Here is a 17,497-nt window from a genome sequence, read left to right as displayed (position 1 = left end):
TAGTTAACGCCCCTTAATATTTGCCAATCTGATTTCCATTTTAGCCACCAGAAGTCAAGGTCATTCCAAATGGTGTGGATTGTCCTATGGCGAGGAAGACTTGGACTGGGTCCTTCGCGAGAAGTTTGACCCCTCATCAGGAGTCAGCCTTGGTCTGGGCGTCTTTGCAAAACGGTTCATCCCCTCGACTAGCCGCATTATGGTGGACTATTTCCAAGGACACGGTCTCGTCGTTTCCGCCGACATTATCAGGGACAGATGCACCATCATGAAGGCAGTCGGTCGTTCGAAGCATTTAGGTCACAACTGTAATGGGAACGCAAATACGCAAATTTTGCTAGATTTGAGGGTATAAAATTAGCGAATTAATTGAACTCAATTAATTGATTGAACTTAATTAATCAGTTTATTCAAATAGGTGAGGATAGTCTACTCGAAACGGGGTATTAACCCCGATGAAGAAATAACTATCAACATTCTGGGCTACAATGACTCCCTCGGGTCAATCATTGATCCTGACACGATGTACGGAAATCGCCGCCTCGGAACCTTCAAGACGTTTTCCGATTGTCGTCGAGTCTTGGAAAGCAAATTCAACATTATCTGTCCGTCAGATTGTTTCTGTCGTGACGACGACATGGACAATTTGATCATATCGCTGAGAAAAGCGATTGAGGCGCTGTACAGAAAAGAAGACTGTTTGGGCTTCTATCCAATGCCGACGTATCTAGTTGTTCCTACTGTCACGATGGTGAAAGAGCTCGAAAGGTTGTTGGCAGATCTGGACAAGACTGGAGTTTGTGGATTGTCGAGGGCGACATATTTGCGGCTGGCTTGGCGACTCGCTTCCCACCGGAAGAAGACACTTCCACTCGCGCATAAATTTATCAAAGAAGCGTACGACATTTATTGTAATATTTTTCATCCACAGTCCACCTATGCTATGGCGGTGGAAATGTTTGTTAGGGAACCTGATCAGTATGAAAAGTATATTTGTATTGATTATTGAAGTGAATTTTTAAAAGAAATTTTGATTTCTGAAATTTTGAAATTTTGAAATTTTTTATAAATTACGTCCAGTAACCAAGTAGCAAAATGTATAACAGATTATCATATTTTTAAAAATAAGCAATGATTGTGATTTCCAAAATCTTTGTACATGCCTGATGAAGATGACTGTGGGTCACTGAAAGCTAGCAATTTTTCAATAAATCAAGTATTATCCTCGAAAACCGCAGAGATGTCTACTAATAATTATGTCGGAGGATGGAACAAATTCTACAATATACTTAGAAGGCTTCGCGGTGAAGCAAGTGAAGAAGTCATTGGAAAGATCAAGAAATTGGAGTCACTCTACAAACAAGAAGTCCATTTAACAAACAACACTATTTTTCTACGACGTTGCAAAAAATATGACATTATCCCAACCGGACTACTACTCAAAGATTTCTCCATAAGATTCGGACCTCATGATAAGATCCAAAGTTTTCAAAAACGAACTGAGTCAAACTTATTAAACTGTCTTATCAATGTAAACTACACCAAGCAAAATAAAATTCAATCAGAAATGAAGAAATTAAGAACAACCATTCGAGAGTCAATCCCTACATTATGGAACTGGCTATGCAACTTAATGAACAATATGAGAAACTCCCTTCATCTGAAAATTTCCAGCACGCAGAAAAATAAGTTCAATAGACTTATGGAGAAAAGAGCCGAAAATGTCTGTGCCACAGCATATCAAAATAATAAAGATTTACTCCAGAAACCAACAATTAAAAACTTGTCATCCCGGCCTCTTTCTGCATTGGAAGAAAAATTACTCAACCTAGGACTGAACTTTTCTCTTCCCATAAAAAATGTTGGAAACACTATGATTGACACTGCAGCGACCCTGGAACTTCGAATGATGGATATGGAACTGACAGATAATGACAAAAACAAAATCAGAACCGGAGTAGCAAGAATAATGGCCAAACACATTAAACAAGAACAAATCCAACAAAGTGGGAAAATTGGATAAATAATTCAATCAGATCCTTACTTCAAGACACGACAATATGTATTACTAAAGCGGACAAAGGAAATTGCGTGGTCATCATGGACAGAGAAACGTATAGAGAAAAAATGGCTGCAATGATCATGTCTGGTCCATACACCATGCTAAACCATGACCCAACCCCACTTCATGCGAAAAACGTTGCAGAAAAGTGTCAAATCTTGAAAGAAAATGAGATCCTGCCCGAAAATATTTTACCACAATTAATAGAAAAGAATCCTCGAGCTCCAATAATTTATGGTGCTCCCAAAATCCACAAGTGCAACATCCCGTTAAGACCAATTGTGGATTACAGATGCTCTCCAACATATAAATTGTCCAAATATTTAGCAAATATTCTAACTCCAGTCGCCTCAAAACATGAATTCTCAATCAAAAACTCTACTGAACTCGTCAAGGATCTAAAGAAATTAAAATCAAGACCAGGTGACATCAAAGTTTCTTTCGATGTTACCTCTCTCTTCACAATGGTCCCAATACCAGAGACTATAGATTACATCAAAGAAAGATTGGAATCATATCCACAACTCGCGGAATTAACAAAACTGTCCGTGGAAGATATCATATCACTCCTAAGATTATGTACATCCGCTTCATATTTCCAATTAGAAGAGAAATATTACAAACAAAACCATGGGACAGCGATGGGGTCTCCTCTTTCCCCCGTGATGGCAGAGTTTTTCCTTCAAAAACTGGAATTAACACTTATCAGAAGCAACCCCCACATCTACTTTTGGAGACGCTTTGTGGATGACATATTGTGTATAATCAGACGAAGGAGAAAAGACCAAATATTACAAATGATCAACAATTTTCATCCATCCATCCATTTCACAATGGAGGAAGAAATTGATGAAAGAATACCATTCCTTGACATTTTAATTTATCCTAAAAATGACTTTTCTTTAGGCCATTACATTTACAGAAAACCAACTCAAACATCCCAATATCTCAATTTCCGGTCATTCCACCCTCGTGCTCACAAGATTGGTGTCATCGACACACTACTTACCAGAGCCATCCGACTTTCAGACGTGGAACACCTTGATGATGAAATCAAACTTACCAAAATCATACTAGAGAAAAATGATTATCCTTCATCTCTTATTAATAACCGTCTGACCAGGGTGCGGATAAAATGTCAACAAGATCAACGGGAAAAAACGGTTGACATACAGAAAAGGATCATTCTTCCGTGGGCTGGAGATGCAACGTCAAAAATTGCATCCTACTTACGAAAAACTATGGACGTGGAAATAGGATATTATCCCGGACCGAAACTGGGTTCAATTTTATGTAATGCTAAGCAGAAGCTGAACAGACCAAGAGCTGGAGTGTACCAAATCAAATGCAACTCTTGTCCAGATGTGTACATTGGTGAGACCGAACGAGACTTTTTGATAAGAATTAATGAACACCAAAACGATATTAGAAGAGCCAGTATAACTTCTCCTGTTGCACTACACATGCTGGAAAACAATCACGAATTAGACACAACATCCTTCCGTCTCATAGTTCCTGAACACCGGAAATTCTTTCGCAAATTTAAAGAATCCCTCTACATACAGAAAATGGACAACAAAATGAACGTTTCCAAAGGCATTAACATCAACCCGATATGGTGCGCAACACTATTAAATTTTTTATAAATTACGTCCAGTAACCAAGTAGCAAAATGTATAACAGATTATCATATTTTTAAAAATAAGCAATGATTGTGATTTCCAAAATCTTTGTACATGCCTGATGAAGATGACTGTGGGTCACTGAAAGCTAACAATTTTTCAATAAATCAAGTATTATCCTCGAAAACCGCAGAGATGTCTACTAAGAAATTTTGAGTCTGGAATCTTTTAATTATGGGTTGTGGATAAAGTTGTGGATTGATGATGACTGAAGTTAAATTAATTTTATGTATGTACCGACACACGTGCTTGTAAAGCTTTTATCGATTTGTAATTCTTTTATTCAACTCCATGTTAGAATTTAACTCAGAGTCGGTATTTTATTTTTGCTGTGATGATATCATTTCTTGGCTATAATTAATTATGTATGTACCGGTCAATTACACTTTGCACTTGGTGTTCGCACGATTTTGAAATATTTAATAAAACTGATTCATAATTATAAGACGAATGAGTTAATGTCTCGTAAGATGAGATATCCAGAAATGAAAACCATGACCATATTTTTGTTGGCTGGACTGCGGTACGTTAGGTGGCTACAGTTATAAACGAAGATACAATTTTATTTAAAGATTTGGCGTATTTTTTACATGTTTTTTTTACGTATCAAAGAATTGCATTCGTCACTTAACAAAAATTCATAAAGCTTGTATGTATATTTAAGTAATTAACAACAGGAGTCCCATCTTGTCACAAATTTACTCCGAAAAAGTAATCGGTAGACTGTTCTCTTCAATAAATTCTTGAAATTCATATTCATCCCTGTTCTTCATCTATGTAAATATATTTGAACCAAAAATCAGCAAACTCCTCACAAAATTCAAACGCCAAATTAATTATGTAAGCTTACCAAAAATCCCAACATTTTCAACAGCTTGATCTCCCTGCACGCCAAAAGAACCTCTTTAAGGATTTCACCCAGGACAAAAGGTTGCTTATCTGCGTAAAGTCGAACCTCGGTATGTGCCAAACCTAAGCAAAATTAGCAATCGATCTATAATTTAATAATTTCTAATCACTCCTAACAATATGTTACCTTTTTGAAAAGTCAATGCACTCTGAATTTTATAAATTATTCGAAATCCTCAGTAAACTTACCTCTCTATCAAGTTAAATTTATTCTGGGTTTAGTATAGTTTAATTAATATAGGATTCACAGTGCATTTACTTTTCAAAAGGGTGAAACATTATTTTGAAGAGTGACTTAATCACAACACTTATGTACAATTAGTTGAATTATTTGTGCTAGTCACCTCATTTGCATATTTTGGCACAATCGCGAGAGTTTATTCAACATGGAAACCCCATATCGCCGAAAATGGCCATAGTGAGATTATGCAAATGAGGTGACACGTCTAAGAAAGAGGATAGTATTTACCTTTCCATCGCCTCAAACCTTGCATCGTGCCCAACACGACACCCGAACTGCGCACCTTGTGTATCTGCACTACCGCCGAGGTTAGCTCCCAAGGCGCAAAGTTTCGCAGGGTTTTCTTCAAGAGGCGGATGTCGTCGTAGTTTTCAACCAACAGGTGTACTGAAATGGTTAGCTTTAACTGTAACATTTTCACGGCGGGGAAAACACGGATGATCTCGGTGCCAATGTCGACATAGTGTTCATCCCCGTCATACACGGCATCCAGGTCGAGCGACGTAATTCCGACGTGAGGTTGCAGCAAATTAGCAAAAATGTCGGACAGGGTGAAATCTAGCTGAACACAGCCGGCAAGGCTGACATGGGTCAGATTCGGGAGGTGCGTCGCGGACAGACAATCACCCAAGCGGTAAACTTCCATGGAAGAGATTGACAGCCGGGTCAAACTAGTGAATGAAGGGAGAGATAAAGTCTGAAAACAAGAGAAATTAAAATTATCTTGAAGCAAAATGAGATTAAGATTATCTTTAAATTTGCAAGAAATTGCTAATTCACAAAACTAAAAAAATGGAGTTGTAACATTTGAAGGGAACCCCTTTTAAAAAATACCCATTTGCTTAAAAATAAATACACTCTGAATTTTATATTAATTAAGTAAACTTTACTAAATCTAGAGTAAGCTTTACTCTTTATCCAGTTAACGCCACTCTGGGGATTTAGTATAGTTCACTGAATATAAAATTCAGACTAGATTTACTTTTCAAAATGGTAACATTATTTTTAAGAGTGATGTCGGTGACGTTCAAATTCCCGATATCGGGAATTTGAACGTCATCGAAATTCGTTATCTAACGAAATTGTACAAAACCCGTCAAAAATAAAGTAACTGTTTTTCTCCTGTTTTTTTTCGTAAATAAAATCCAGGCTTTCTGACAGAACTTCTCCCTACCTGCGGCTGCGGCATGTCGTCGTCCTCCTCGTCGTCAATTTTCTCACCCACATGGGAGAGACTCAACTCGGTCAAAGATTCCCGACAGGACTCCAACATTTTGGCCATTTTGCCAATCTCCATGACCCCGGGGGGCTCCTCAGTGTCCCAGTCGAAAAATTGGACAAACGCATAAGTAAGCTTGGAGAGTTTCTTGGAGGGGGCGAAATCCAGATAAAAACTAGCCTCCACCTCCATCTCGGTCAAGTTGGGGGTAGAATTGAGCAGCTTTTGACATATGGAGGCTGCCATCTCATCCTGCTCGGTTTCGTACTGGTTGGTCATTTTTATCAAAATCACTCTAACGTTTGCCATCGTTGGATAAGACGCGGTCAGAATCGTGCCCTGATTTTCGTCAGATGAGAGCAAAACGGTGATGGAAATTTTTGTTAGGTTTTCGAAAAGATGTGATTTTGATCTCCACAATTTGTGCAGCCCGGGTAAAAATGAGGAGTAGATCTTGACCTCAAGTTCTTCCAAGTAGCGCGCAATTTTAGGCCGGGCAGCGGTAAATTTTCGTGGGAGGCGTTCCGGCGATTCGCAGGGACACTTGGACGAGACGAGTTTGACGTTCTTGGCCAATTTTGGGTGAAATGTGGCCAGTCCGAATGCTTTGGGGGTCTCCATATCGCATGTCATGAGTTCCGAGAACGTCAGCGTGGTCTTTTTCCCGAGGAAGGGAGCGCCTAGATCGGCCCACAGGGTGCAAACCGGTCGCACCGAGGCCTTCAGGGTGGGGGCGTCCAAGTAGGAGAAAATCAAATTTAACAACTGCAGAAGAGAGGGATAAGTTTAATTAAGAAAAACACAGTTTACTTTAATAAGAACAACTTTTATTTCTTTACCAAAGGATTCATTAGTGCACTGGTGGCGACATTCGTTTCGTCAATTTGTAAGTCATAACTCTCAACCTGCGCCATGTCGCCCTGCAAAATTTGGGAAGAAATTAACATTTTTTTTATTCTGCCAGTAACATTTTTTATTCTGCAAGTTTCCTTTGAAGTTTGAAAAATGATTCAATATATATAATTTGTTTTTACCAAAGGATTCATTGTAGCACTGGTGACAACATCCTCGTCCATTTCTTGGGTCGATAAGTCACTTTCAACCTGCATCGTGTCGCCCTGCGAAATTTGAGATAATTAATATTTTTTTCATTGTGAAAATCGTCTTTCAAGTTTTGAACAAAAACAAACGAATTTAATATGAATTTATTTATAGGGATTAAAAATTGTAATTAAAAATTTATCGTTAGTTTGTAGTTTGTGAGAATTTTTTAAGCGTGATAAATCAGATAGACGTTCACCAGATACATGATATCATAATTGATCAAATGATCTCACCTTTTAGTAATTTAGACTCAAATAATAGTCTTGATGATTTAATTAATTGGAGGAAGTTATTATACTTAAATTATTTAAATTTATTAATTTAGTTGTTCAGAAATTAAAAGTTGGCCCATCTGTGGCGAGTAAACAGTTGACGTTAACAAATGAACTCGCCTCACTTTTTGAGGGGAAGTGTGAGACTTGTTTGTATCTCACAGTTGTAATGAAATATTTTAGCTATTTAATATTTTGGAAATATTCTCAATTCAAAAATAACGTTGGCAAAATTATCAGCACCAAAGTCTTCTGACTTCTTCAAGGGAAAAATGTGATGTTCAATTCAAGTACTAATCAATACATTGGGAGTTTGAGAGTTTTATTAAGGGAATGTTCATAAATTATGTAACACGGACCCCATCGATGGGGTCTAAGGCTCCAATGATATCGTGCGTAAGTTGATAGGCATGCATGTAAATGTTTTGCGCTCTACTTTGACTCATTCCAGTTTGAAATAAAACGTAAAATTCTTTGTCGCTCATCCTCATACTAATTGTAACTATTTATTTATCAAATTCATCAAGTCAAAGCAGTATCGTTCAGGAGAAAATCAACGACAAAAATTCAACATAAAATTAACTCATATCATAAAAATAATCGGAAATTTAAAAGTATGTAGCCAAAAAACACAAGTCAAAAGTAATTAATCATTGTCATTAAAAAATTCAATCCCGAATTTTTTCAAGTCTTCCGGAATTGTGGGATACTTTCCAACTCGAACATAATCCAAAGTGCCGGCATAAAGACGACAATATTTCCTCACTTCTTCCGTCCATTTTTCCAACACGGCCTTCTTCTTGCCCATTCGCATGCAACAAACTAAAATTCTTTCAGCATATGCACGATGCACACAATTGGTCGGGACGTTCTCGATCACGGCGTACATTTTCTCCAAGATGGACAAACACTCGACGTAACGACATTGGGCGAGCAACACGACGGCAGCAATGGTAAGAATTCCAGAACATGTCATGGCGAAATTCAGGTCGGGCGTCGCCGCACGCAGACTTTCCACTTCGGCGATTGTTTCAAGGTCTTGGGCGAGCAGGCAGGGATGAAATGGGTACAAGTTCGTGTCGGGGTCGTAGGCCAGACTTTTGATAAGCTGGTCTCTCTTCGCAATCAGAGCGGGACTTTCAGATCGGTCCAGTTCGCAGAGTCGACATTTGCAGATAAAGGCGCCTTAAAATAATAAACACAAATTTGAAATTACCAATGTTTAGGTAAAAAAAAACACCTGCAAGAAATCGTTTTTTATTAGAAATGCAACCCATTACTCACCATGGCTCATAAAATTTCTCCTTTCCAATGGCAGGAATGGGTTAATATAGCTCATCAGAATTTCCTCTCCCTTTTTCACCTCTTTGAAAGTAGTGACCATCATGACAAGGCTGGTATCGTGATGAAAGTAAATAACGTTGGCGTCAATGCAGCTGTGATTAATTTTGGACACGGGGATCCAAACTCCGCAGGAAATGAAGTCTTCGCAGTCCGTGACATCTTCGTCAAGGTTGTTCCCGGTGAAGTTAAAGTGGCAAATCTTGCTAATTCGAACAATGTCCACCTTTCTCATTTTAGGGTCTTCATTGTCCGTCAATGTTTTTAGCTTAGGTCCAGCCCAGAGGGCATAAACGTCACGGCCAAGTTGAGGATCAAGCCAAATCTTGTTTGCCACAATGCCGATAAGGTATTGGTTGGTAGGTGTGGTCTGTTTAAATGCCTTCTCTTCTTCCGGGTTGACATACAGCCCGGCGAAGGGTTTGCAAAAGAGGATAATTGTTCCAAGTTCGAGATCTTGAGTGGCAAATAGTCCTTCACCGTCGCAGATTTTACTCTTCTCCAGTTGAACGTGTCCTCGAAATTCTGGAATGCGATCCACCATCCCGTCCGGTAAATCCTTCTGAGGATAACCGCAATCCGTTGGTCGTAGGCTTAACAAAGCACGGATAATTTCCTTTCCGGGTGGCTTCAACAGTTCTGGAACGGTGGATCTATATAATATATCCGTTAAAATCAAACTTAACTTTTTAATAACTAAAACAAATATTACAAACAAATAATACTCTAATGTATAATCTTAGATTTTGAATCGTACCTCAACCGAAGAATATCATCTCCAAGGGATGCATATTGGGAAAGCTTTTCATCCAGAAATTCGCCACCCTCAGAGTATCGGCCAAGTCCAATGAGAGCCTTGGCGTGACGAAAGATCGCCTTGACGTGTCCGTTGTTGATCCTAAGAGCTTTACCCGTGCAGATTAGGGCTGAATTAAAGCACTCAAGTTTAATCAGAGCGGCCGCCTTGTTGGACAAGATGTCAACCAAGAGTGTAGAAACGGCTGGAGTTATCTCTCCCTCCACGTCAGGTAAGTATTCCAGCGCAACGTCGTAGAATCGGATCGCATCGGTTGATCGGTGCTCGATGAAGGCCTTGTTTCCCACGTTCTTGAGCTTGGTGGCAATCTCGAGGTCACATTGGTCAGGAGAGAACTCCCAAAAGGGGTGCGATTTTAATAAGGCTCGAGATTCTTCGGGAAGATCTGACTCCCATTTAACACCTGCCCACAAACATTTTAACTTATCATAGGCTTGGGAACAGAAGACATGCAATCTCCCCACGGTTATTGAAATCCCCCTGCATTTGCACGCATCATACAAACCCTATCCAACAATGTTAATTCCCCCTAATGTCCCCACGGCCAATGCATTTAATTAGTAAATCGCATCCACAAATTTACCTGGAAAGAGCACTTTCATCCTCTTTGGACTGAGTATCTCCACATCAGCCGGATTATCAGCAATCAGTCCGTGGATGGGCGAGCTGTCAAAAGACTTTTTGAATACGGGATTCTTCACGATCAACATCGTCCCCAGTGGGAGGACCGCCTCGAAATCGGACTTTCCCATTTTAGCATCCAGAGAATAATTAAATAGGCCAAGTCGCATGGCCCTCTTTCCTTCAGGATCCTCCACACCGGCGTCTACTCCGATTATCCTGCTAGACGTCGTTATGGTGCGACAAAGGAAAAATTTCCCCTTCATAACCTTTGTTAAAAGAAAAATTGCTATCAATTCCTAAATTTTTCCAGTCTTCGAAATATCACAAAACTCACCTGTCCCACATTCTTCACAAGTGTTTCGATACTGACACAGTTTTCCATTTTCAACTTCACCTCCATGTTGTCGTCGTACGTGGAGAGGTTATCTGGATACGGCAAGAGCAAAAATTCCATCTGCTTACAGTTGCTCGGGTGTTTGATATATTTTTCCGCGTCGATAACCTCCCGATGAACGCGAGCCATTGCAGAAATCACGGTTTGCCTCGTCGTGACGTCGCCAATTGATTCTTCGGCAGTGCGACATCGCAAAAGTTTGACGACGTTGCCCTCCCGTTCCACCCACACGTCGCCTGGCATTCTTTTAGGACCCATGTTCCGACGTCAATATCCTGGGTCTTTTTTCTGCAATGGTGGGTGGTTTTTGCTGGGAAATGTCAACTGGGGAATATTTATCTTGACTAACGTTCAACGTTGATTGTTGGGTTTACTGCTCATCTTGACTGCAAATTCCCGCGTTCGCGTATTCTCTGTGTACCCCACATCTTCCAGTTTAAAAATAAATCGTACAATATCTTTGTTCAGTTGAACAGCAAGTTTATGAAATGAAATTATTTAAAATTATTTATTTAAAATTATTTAGTATAGCGTTAGCTGTTTCATTTTGTCTTATCTTGTAAGTATGCTTTGAATATATGTACTTTAATGAGGTTGACGGTTGTTTATCGTAAATATGTATGTATATATGTATATAAATATTAGTTGCGAGAAAAGTTTGTTTATTTTATAATAAACAAAAATATTAGTTGCACAAAAATATGCGTATCATCCCAAATTTCGGGAAATCCTTTGAACAAAATTAAATTTCCAGCTTAACACTATTTTACTCTAATTTTGATTTTTCAAAAAATAGGTAGGTACAGTCAGTTTATTTACCATACGACCCTCGACGTCACCATCACCACTGCAATGCTATTAGTACTGAGAGTGATGACGCCGAGGATCGTATGGTAAATAAAACAGGAGTATGTATGACATTTTTCTTAATGTGCCAGTTTCATCTGAATTTTCAAAATTACTTTCAGCCAAGACAGTGCGTTTATGCAAGTATTAAAAATACTCTCAATTGGTGGAACAAAATTTATCTATCAAGCACTTATCATCTTACAACAGGCTGTTTATTAGTTAAAATAATTAGTTAACCGTTGAATTAGGTAGTATTTATAAAATTGTGGGTGCCCGTTTAAGCGTACTCGTACTCACAACAACGTATGTACTTCCATACTTTTTTCTCTCTCAGAACAGCACAATTTGTTAAAAATTACACAGAAATAAATAAGTATGTCGGATTATTAAATAAATTTGAAACTAAAATTGCATGGGTTTATACAAAACGAAGTTTTGCGGAATGTCGCAAATTTAATAAAAATTTGAAAATTATTCATATCTCTATTATGTACATACACAGATTAATACATATGTATTTTAACTTTCTAAAGTAAACCCATATAAACTCGACAATGTGCGACCAATTTGAAATAAGTGAAAAATTTCTTCCCACAGAAATAAAATCTATGCCCCCTGCATTGCGCCGCATTCTGCGAGTGGGTAAATTATATTTCGAACGGCTTTTCTACAAGGACTTGTCGGAGGAATGGACCAGCTCCTTATACATACGTGGCATGTACCGCCTCCACGTGACGCTTCAAGTTGGATGTCTGGGAGAATCTCTTGTCACAAAATGTGCACGGATAATTCCTCTGGTTTTCATGCACAACCCGGACGTGGCCTTGTAAACCACGCCTCGTTAAGAAGGTCTCCGGACAGAGGGGACACTGTAACACGTCCCGGGCAGATTTTTCCAAATGTGTCGCCTGAAAAATTAATATGCTCCTGGGTAATTTTATTGAACCTTGTTTTTCCAAAAACACGCTTTACCTCGTGAAGTTTCATGTCTCTGATGCGGGCGAAACTCTTCAAACAAGTAGCACATTTGTACCTCGTGTGGGAGGAAATGTGAGCTTCAAGTTGAACCCTCGTTTCGAACGTCCTTCTGCAAAGCGTACACCGAAATCGGACATGTTCAGTTTCCACGTGTTTCGCAACATCTTCCTCGTGTTGGTAGGTTTTCTTACAGCGAGGAACCGGACACGAGAAACGAGGGGGTTCTTCCCCGCCGTGGACGGTGTCATTGTGTCGCCGTAAATCATCAACGCTGGAAAACATCTGGTCACAAGTGGCACACCATGTCTGATCGATGTGGATTTCGAATTTGTGCGTAGATAAGGATCGTTTGTTTTTGAATATGTTACCGCAAACCTATGTGCAAAAATGAGGACGCGTATTTAGATTGTATTGTAAAATTAGTCTCACTTGTGCAAATTTATTCGCTCACCTCACATTTGACCTTAGCATCGGGATCGTGCGTGACCATGTGTCTCGTCAAATTGTCTTTGGTTTTAAACTGTTTTGAGCACTTTGCACATTCCCATTTATTTTCCGGCGTCGGTTCCATGGATGTGGATTCGGTGTTTGCTCAAGTTGTAGATTTATGTATATATATTCGCAATCAAGAAATTGAGGTGATTAAACAAATTCTATTTATGTGTAACAAGAATGTTTCTTATATTCGTTATTTCTTCGTATCCTTACTATCGTAAAATAGTTTACGAAAAAAACAAGGGGTCAAGGTTCGTAAAAATCGTAGTAACCGATTTTTGGTGACAAAATCTTACAACGCTTAAAAAATCTCGTAACGGTCGTAACTTATTTTGCGATAAGAATACAAAGGATACGAAGAAATCTTGAATACCCTCAAAATTTATTAAAACAACAAAAAACAAATTTCGTGCTATTGAAAAAAAAAATTGGTCCGCTTCATTCGAGGTTGAATTTTGTTTCTCACCGTTTCTCACCATAGGATCCTTTAATTATTAATTAGTTACTTTTGTACGTGCTGCTTACGAGTAAGTGAACATGTAAAACTAATTTGTTGGTTCTTGTAGCTTGAAAAAGGTAGCTTTTTTTACGCATATAAAAATAGAAAGTACCAAAATTCTTGGAATTTGTGGACGTATTTTGTAAACAAAAAAATCTCCAATTTTTTAACCGAATGGGAAGGCTGGACCCGATGTATTTAGTTTTAATCTGTATTGTTCTTTAACCTTAGTTAACGACCGATTCCCGGAAACTTGGGGCACATACCTTTTACATTTGTAGTGAGTCTAAATATTATGACATGAACATATCTGTTGTATGAATTGATGAACCTTAATTTTATCAGGCCAACCCAATGACTAAAGTGCTTTAAAAATGAGTAGACCAGGATAACATAATTATATGCGCGTACACACACGTAGATTTCTGAGAATTGAGAAGGTATCATATTTTGGGTTTTCCTATTTTATTTATGAACCGATCCCAAACAATAAGGATGAATGTTATCTGAATTCTAAAATTACCTGACCAACTATAAAAGGGGTCGCGTTGAGCACATCAACTCACAGTTATTCAAAGACCATTGCCCACTCCACGCTGCTTAAAATCCAAGTGCAGTCAAAAATTTGATTTTCCAGAAACTTACTCCTCAATTTTTTACAAGGTAACAAATTCAATTTTATAAATCTTGAAAATCATTTCAAGCTTAATACGAAATTTTTCAACTATTCACAAATTGTGAATCACAATTTTGATTCCTTTGTCTAATTAAATTACCTATTTACCTTGACACTAATTTTGTTTTACATTTTGAACATTTTCAGAACCCAATCCCAACCATGAACTCCATGAAGTTTGCCGCTGTCCTGGTCCTCGTCGTCCTTGCCGTGGGTGTGTCTGTGGATGGGCGGAAGTGGGAGGACGGCGCCTGGGTGTACGACGACAACGCCGAGTGCAGCAACTCCAAGGACCTCGGAACCACGAACTGCTACCCCGCCTGGAAGGACACCGCCGCAGCCTGCACCGAGACCTACCACGCCCAGTCCCAGTTCCAAGGCTACATCAAAAAAGACGGATGCACCTTCAGCAAACGCTTCTGCTGCAGCACGGGATCTTTCTAAATTAATTGAGTGCCTTATTTTCGTCATATTTAACAAATTTTGACCCAAAGTAACAATACTTTGTTGTAACTTTAAACTGTTCGTGTTCGTTAATTTATCTTATTTCGAAGAACCAATGTTGCCTGATTTGACAACAAAAATTTGTAATGAATATTTTTTTACAATTTTTCAATTTTATTCATTCCCACAATGAAGTTACTATTCTCGTTTATTATGCTACCGATGTATGTACGTAATGTAATGTATTGTACAAAAATATGCCGTTTCATGGGAAATAATAAAATGCGGGTAATATGAAATAAGCACATACTTTATTCATGAGCCATGACTTACTATTATTGGTGGAGTGAAAATCCAACGACGTTTCATAATTCTTAACTAATTGTCTAATCTCAAATTTACTCAACCATTAGTAAATCATAATCAAATTTATTTAGAATCTAAATACTTCTGTAAAAACGGCTTACGATACGATTGTTTACATTTAACGCCAAAATTCTGACTTGTTGACGCAATTCGACTGCATACAAATTATTCAGCACTTTATTGCATATTTAAGCTCCTTCCACAAATCCTACAGGCAGTCTAGATGTCGACGGAGGGGACCCAGTAGTTTTATGAGCACTCCCATCCCTAAAAAGACGGAAAGGCCCATTCATTTTGAGCGAGGGGAATGGGCATATACGTCCCTCACTTGAAAATAAATAAAATAAAATCTTGGATGGGAAGACCCATTCCTTTTCAGTGAGAGGAATGGGCATATACGTCCCTGGTTTTTTGAAAATGTACGTTTTCTGCTGATTTTTTCGTGAAATTTCAAAATTTAAAAAAGCGCACCGGGGCAAAAAATTCATAATTTTACACTTAATTTTATAAAAATTAAAAAAAATATTCCCCGCTGCGAAAAAAAAGTTATCTTGTTATAATTGGTTGCTGACGCCTACCTCACCGCGCATGGGAATGCATGCATGCCCACGAACTACGTGAAACGCAGCACTTTAAGCGTAATATGTCACCTCCAACCAGGGGGTGGTTATATATATGTGTATATATGCTAAATTCAACACATTATTGGAAGTCACCTTCAAATCTCTTGTAATCATTTATTAGCAACACGAAACATGCGTATTAATGTAAATTTACAATTTCATTCTCTTATTGCAACCAATTCCACGACTTTGCTATGTTAAGTACCCCCAATGAGAGACCAAATGAGAGACCCTCAAGTACCAGCAAATACAAATAGCCAACACGTGTCAAAAACCAACGGGTCATACGTAAGATAAGCATCATTTAGTTCGCCGGATAAATATAAAAACTAATGGCAAGCACAAACCCGACCCCACCAATTTGCTCTAGCGTTGTTCACCACATAGCGGTGGTAAGATTTCCAGACATTGACAGTCAGAATTTAGTGCAAATTGGTGGAACATGTGACGTCGACAAATCAATTAAAAGTGCTTTTTATACTAAAAACTATCTACGATATGCACACCGGTCTTCGTAGTGCGTATATTGCATTGGTCAAGTCCCAGCTCGAACCGATTGTTGTTAACAAAGTTGTGAACTTTATAAATGACATAAGCTTCGTCACTTTGCATTTTAAAACCAATCTTGAATATGCCGCAAGCGTAAAAAGAATGGGATTACTTGCAAATACAATTGGTTAGGTTTTCCCTAACATTACCATTCGACAAAATTATGACGTATCTGTTGATCTAACTTTGTGGGCAACTGTTAAAGAACTTTCACCTGCTTTTATTTACATTGGCTGTGGCGCTTTGTGTCTTTGCCTATTCTTTTCGACATTGTTCACAGATAAAATATTAAGCATTCGTGAAGATATTTATTTTTGGTTTTACGACATTAACGATCAGTAGTCAAGTGAGGAGGAAAACGAAGATGACAGCGATGACCGCGAGGAATAAAACGACTAAATATTTCCCATTATCTATATTATATTTTACTTACATTTGCATCATATTATATTAAATTTTGTAATTTTGCACCTTGTTATACCGATGCATCTACAGAGTCGGAGATATTAAATGTTTCTGATTTACAAATCAGAAAAACGTTAATTTCAATTTGCAAAAAATTTATCGACGTTGTAATAAGTTCGTAATTAGCATGCAATTATCTATGCGCAATTACATAATTACTGGACTAATTATGGTAATTGCATAATTACTGGACTAATTTGTTGGAGAACACTTAAAATTGACCACCTATGCGCGCGTGCTAGCTTTTCCCTCTTGGAGGAGAATTGCCAATTTAGCAGTTACTCGATTCGAGGGATGGGCGCGCTCACTACGAGGGATGGGCATTTCCGTCTGCTTAGGGATGGGAGTGCTCATAAAACTACTGGGTCCCCTCCGTCGACGTCTAGACTGACAGGTCACCCTGACCCCAAACATTTTATGATCTCCAACTACTTTACTTACACACATGTATGTACATACATACATGCAAACTCTATACTACAGAGTAGGATTATGTAAATTTGGACAGCAGTGTGTCTTTGTATTTAAACTTCTTCGCATTGACAATACTTTGGATTACCTTAATACTCAAAACCTGACTGCTGTTTGGTTTTTAATCCCGAGTAAAAATTTGTGGACGTATTTTGTAAACAGAAAAAAAATTCAAAATTTTTCTAAATTCCCCGAATACAACTGGACCTGGACCCACCTTAACACCGGGTTTTTAAGAATGTAGTATTTCTCAATTTTTTCATTTCCTTTATTTTTGTATAAAACTGCAGTGGTAATTATTTATTAGCATTGACTACATTATCTGTATTCTGTTGTCTGGTTTAAGTGAATAGTTGTGCTTATTCGCTGGATCATTGCATATTCTGTTATGCACACATGTACACAAAACTGTTGGCT

General features: G+C 38.4%; 4 protein-coding genes and 1 long non-coding RNA gene across 10 annotated transcripts; 2 read left to right on the top strand and 3 right to left on the bottom strand.

Moving 5' to 3' along the window:
* The first annotated feature begins 2,127 nt into the window (after positions 1–2,127).
* On the top strand, positions 2,128–3,730 carry LOC110857153. Its single transcript, XM_022105759.1, has 2 exons — positions 2,128–3,658; positions 3,720–3,730. The coding sequence occupies exons 1-2, from the start codon at positions 2,128–2,130 to the stop codon at positions 3,728–3,730; spliced, it is 1,542 nt and encodes a 513-aa protein (XP_021961451.1).
* A 542-nt stretch (positions 3,731–4,272) lies between these two features.
* LOC110857199 lies at positions 4,273–7,609 on the bottom strand. 2 transcript variants are annotated; one of them, XM_022105808.2, is made up of 7 exons: positions 7,451–7,609; positions 7,148–7,231; positions 6,953–7,033; positions 6,069–6,878; positions 5,123–5,591; positions 4,595–4,716; positions 4,273–4,517 (listed from the first exon to the last, which is right to left on the bottom strand). In XM_022105808.2, exons 2-7 carry the CDS (start codon positions 7,220–7,222, stop codon positions 4,443–4,445), a joined length of 1,632 nt encoding a protein of 543 aa, XP_021961500.1. In that variant the 5' UTR covers positions 7,223–7,231; positions 7,451–7,609; the 3' UTR covers positions 4,273–4,442. The 2 variants fall into 2 exon arrangements, with proteins under 2 accessions (XP_021961500.1, XP_035713615.1); XM_035857722.1 differs by lacking the exon at positions 6,953–7,033.
* A 366-nt stretch (positions 7,610–7,975) lies between these two features.
* On the bottom strand, positions 7,976–11,034 carry LOC110857289. The gene is made up of 5 exons (XM_022105906.2): positions 10,606–11,034; positions 10,231–10,537; positions 9,588–10,050; positions 8,774–9,483; positions 7,976–8,674 (listed from the first exon to the last, which is right to left on the bottom strand). Exons 1-5 carry the CDS (start codon positions 10,921–10,923, stop codon positions 8,136–8,138), a joined length of 2,337 nt encoding a protein of 778 aa, XP_021961598.2. The 5' UTR covers positions 10,924–11,034; the 3' UTR covers positions 7,976–8,135.
* A 670-nt stretch (positions 11,035–11,704) lies between these two features.
* LOC110857214 (zinc finger protein 486) lies at positions 11,705–13,565 on the bottom strand. Of its 5 annotated transcripts, none has more exons than XM_035857687.1 (4): positions 13,454–13,565; positions 12,944–13,145; positions 12,487–12,867; positions 11,705–12,422 (listed from the first exon to the last, which is right to left on the bottom strand). In XM_035857687.1, exons 2-4 carry the CDS (start codon positions 13,061–13,063, stop codon positions 12,216–12,218), a joined length of 708 nt encoding a protein of 235 aa, XP_035713580.1. In that variant the 5' UTR covers positions 13,064–13,145; positions 13,454–13,565; the 3' UTR covers positions 11,705–12,215. The 5 variants fall into 5 exon arrangements, with proteins under 5 accessions (XP_035713580.1, XP_035713579.1, XP_021961518.1 ...); XM_035857686.1 differs by having other exon boundaries at positions 12,944–13,170; positions 13,361–13,524; XM_022105826.2 differs by having other exon boundaries at positions 13,361–13,524.
* Positions 13,566–14,018: 453 nt separating this feature from the next.
* Positions 14,019–14,915, top strand: LOC110857260. Its single transcript, XR_002548641.2, has 2 exons — positions 14,019–14,149; positions 14,310–14,915. It is a non-coding gene; the product is annotated as an uncharacterized LOC110857260 (long non-coding RNA).
* The last annotated feature ends 2,582 nt before the right edge of the window (positions 14,916–17,497 follow it).

The sequence above is a fragment of the Folsomia candida genome, unplaced genomic scaffold (genome assembly GCF_002217175.1).
Source record: "Folsomia candida strain VU population unplaced genomic scaffold, ASM221717v1 Fcan01_Sc018, whole genome shotgun sequence".
NCBI classification, from domain to species: domain Eukaryota; kingdom Metazoa; phylum Arthropoda; class Collembola; order Entomobryomorpha; family Isotomidae; genus Folsomia; species Folsomia candida.
This window is presented reverse-complemented; position numbering and strand designations above follow the sequence as displayed.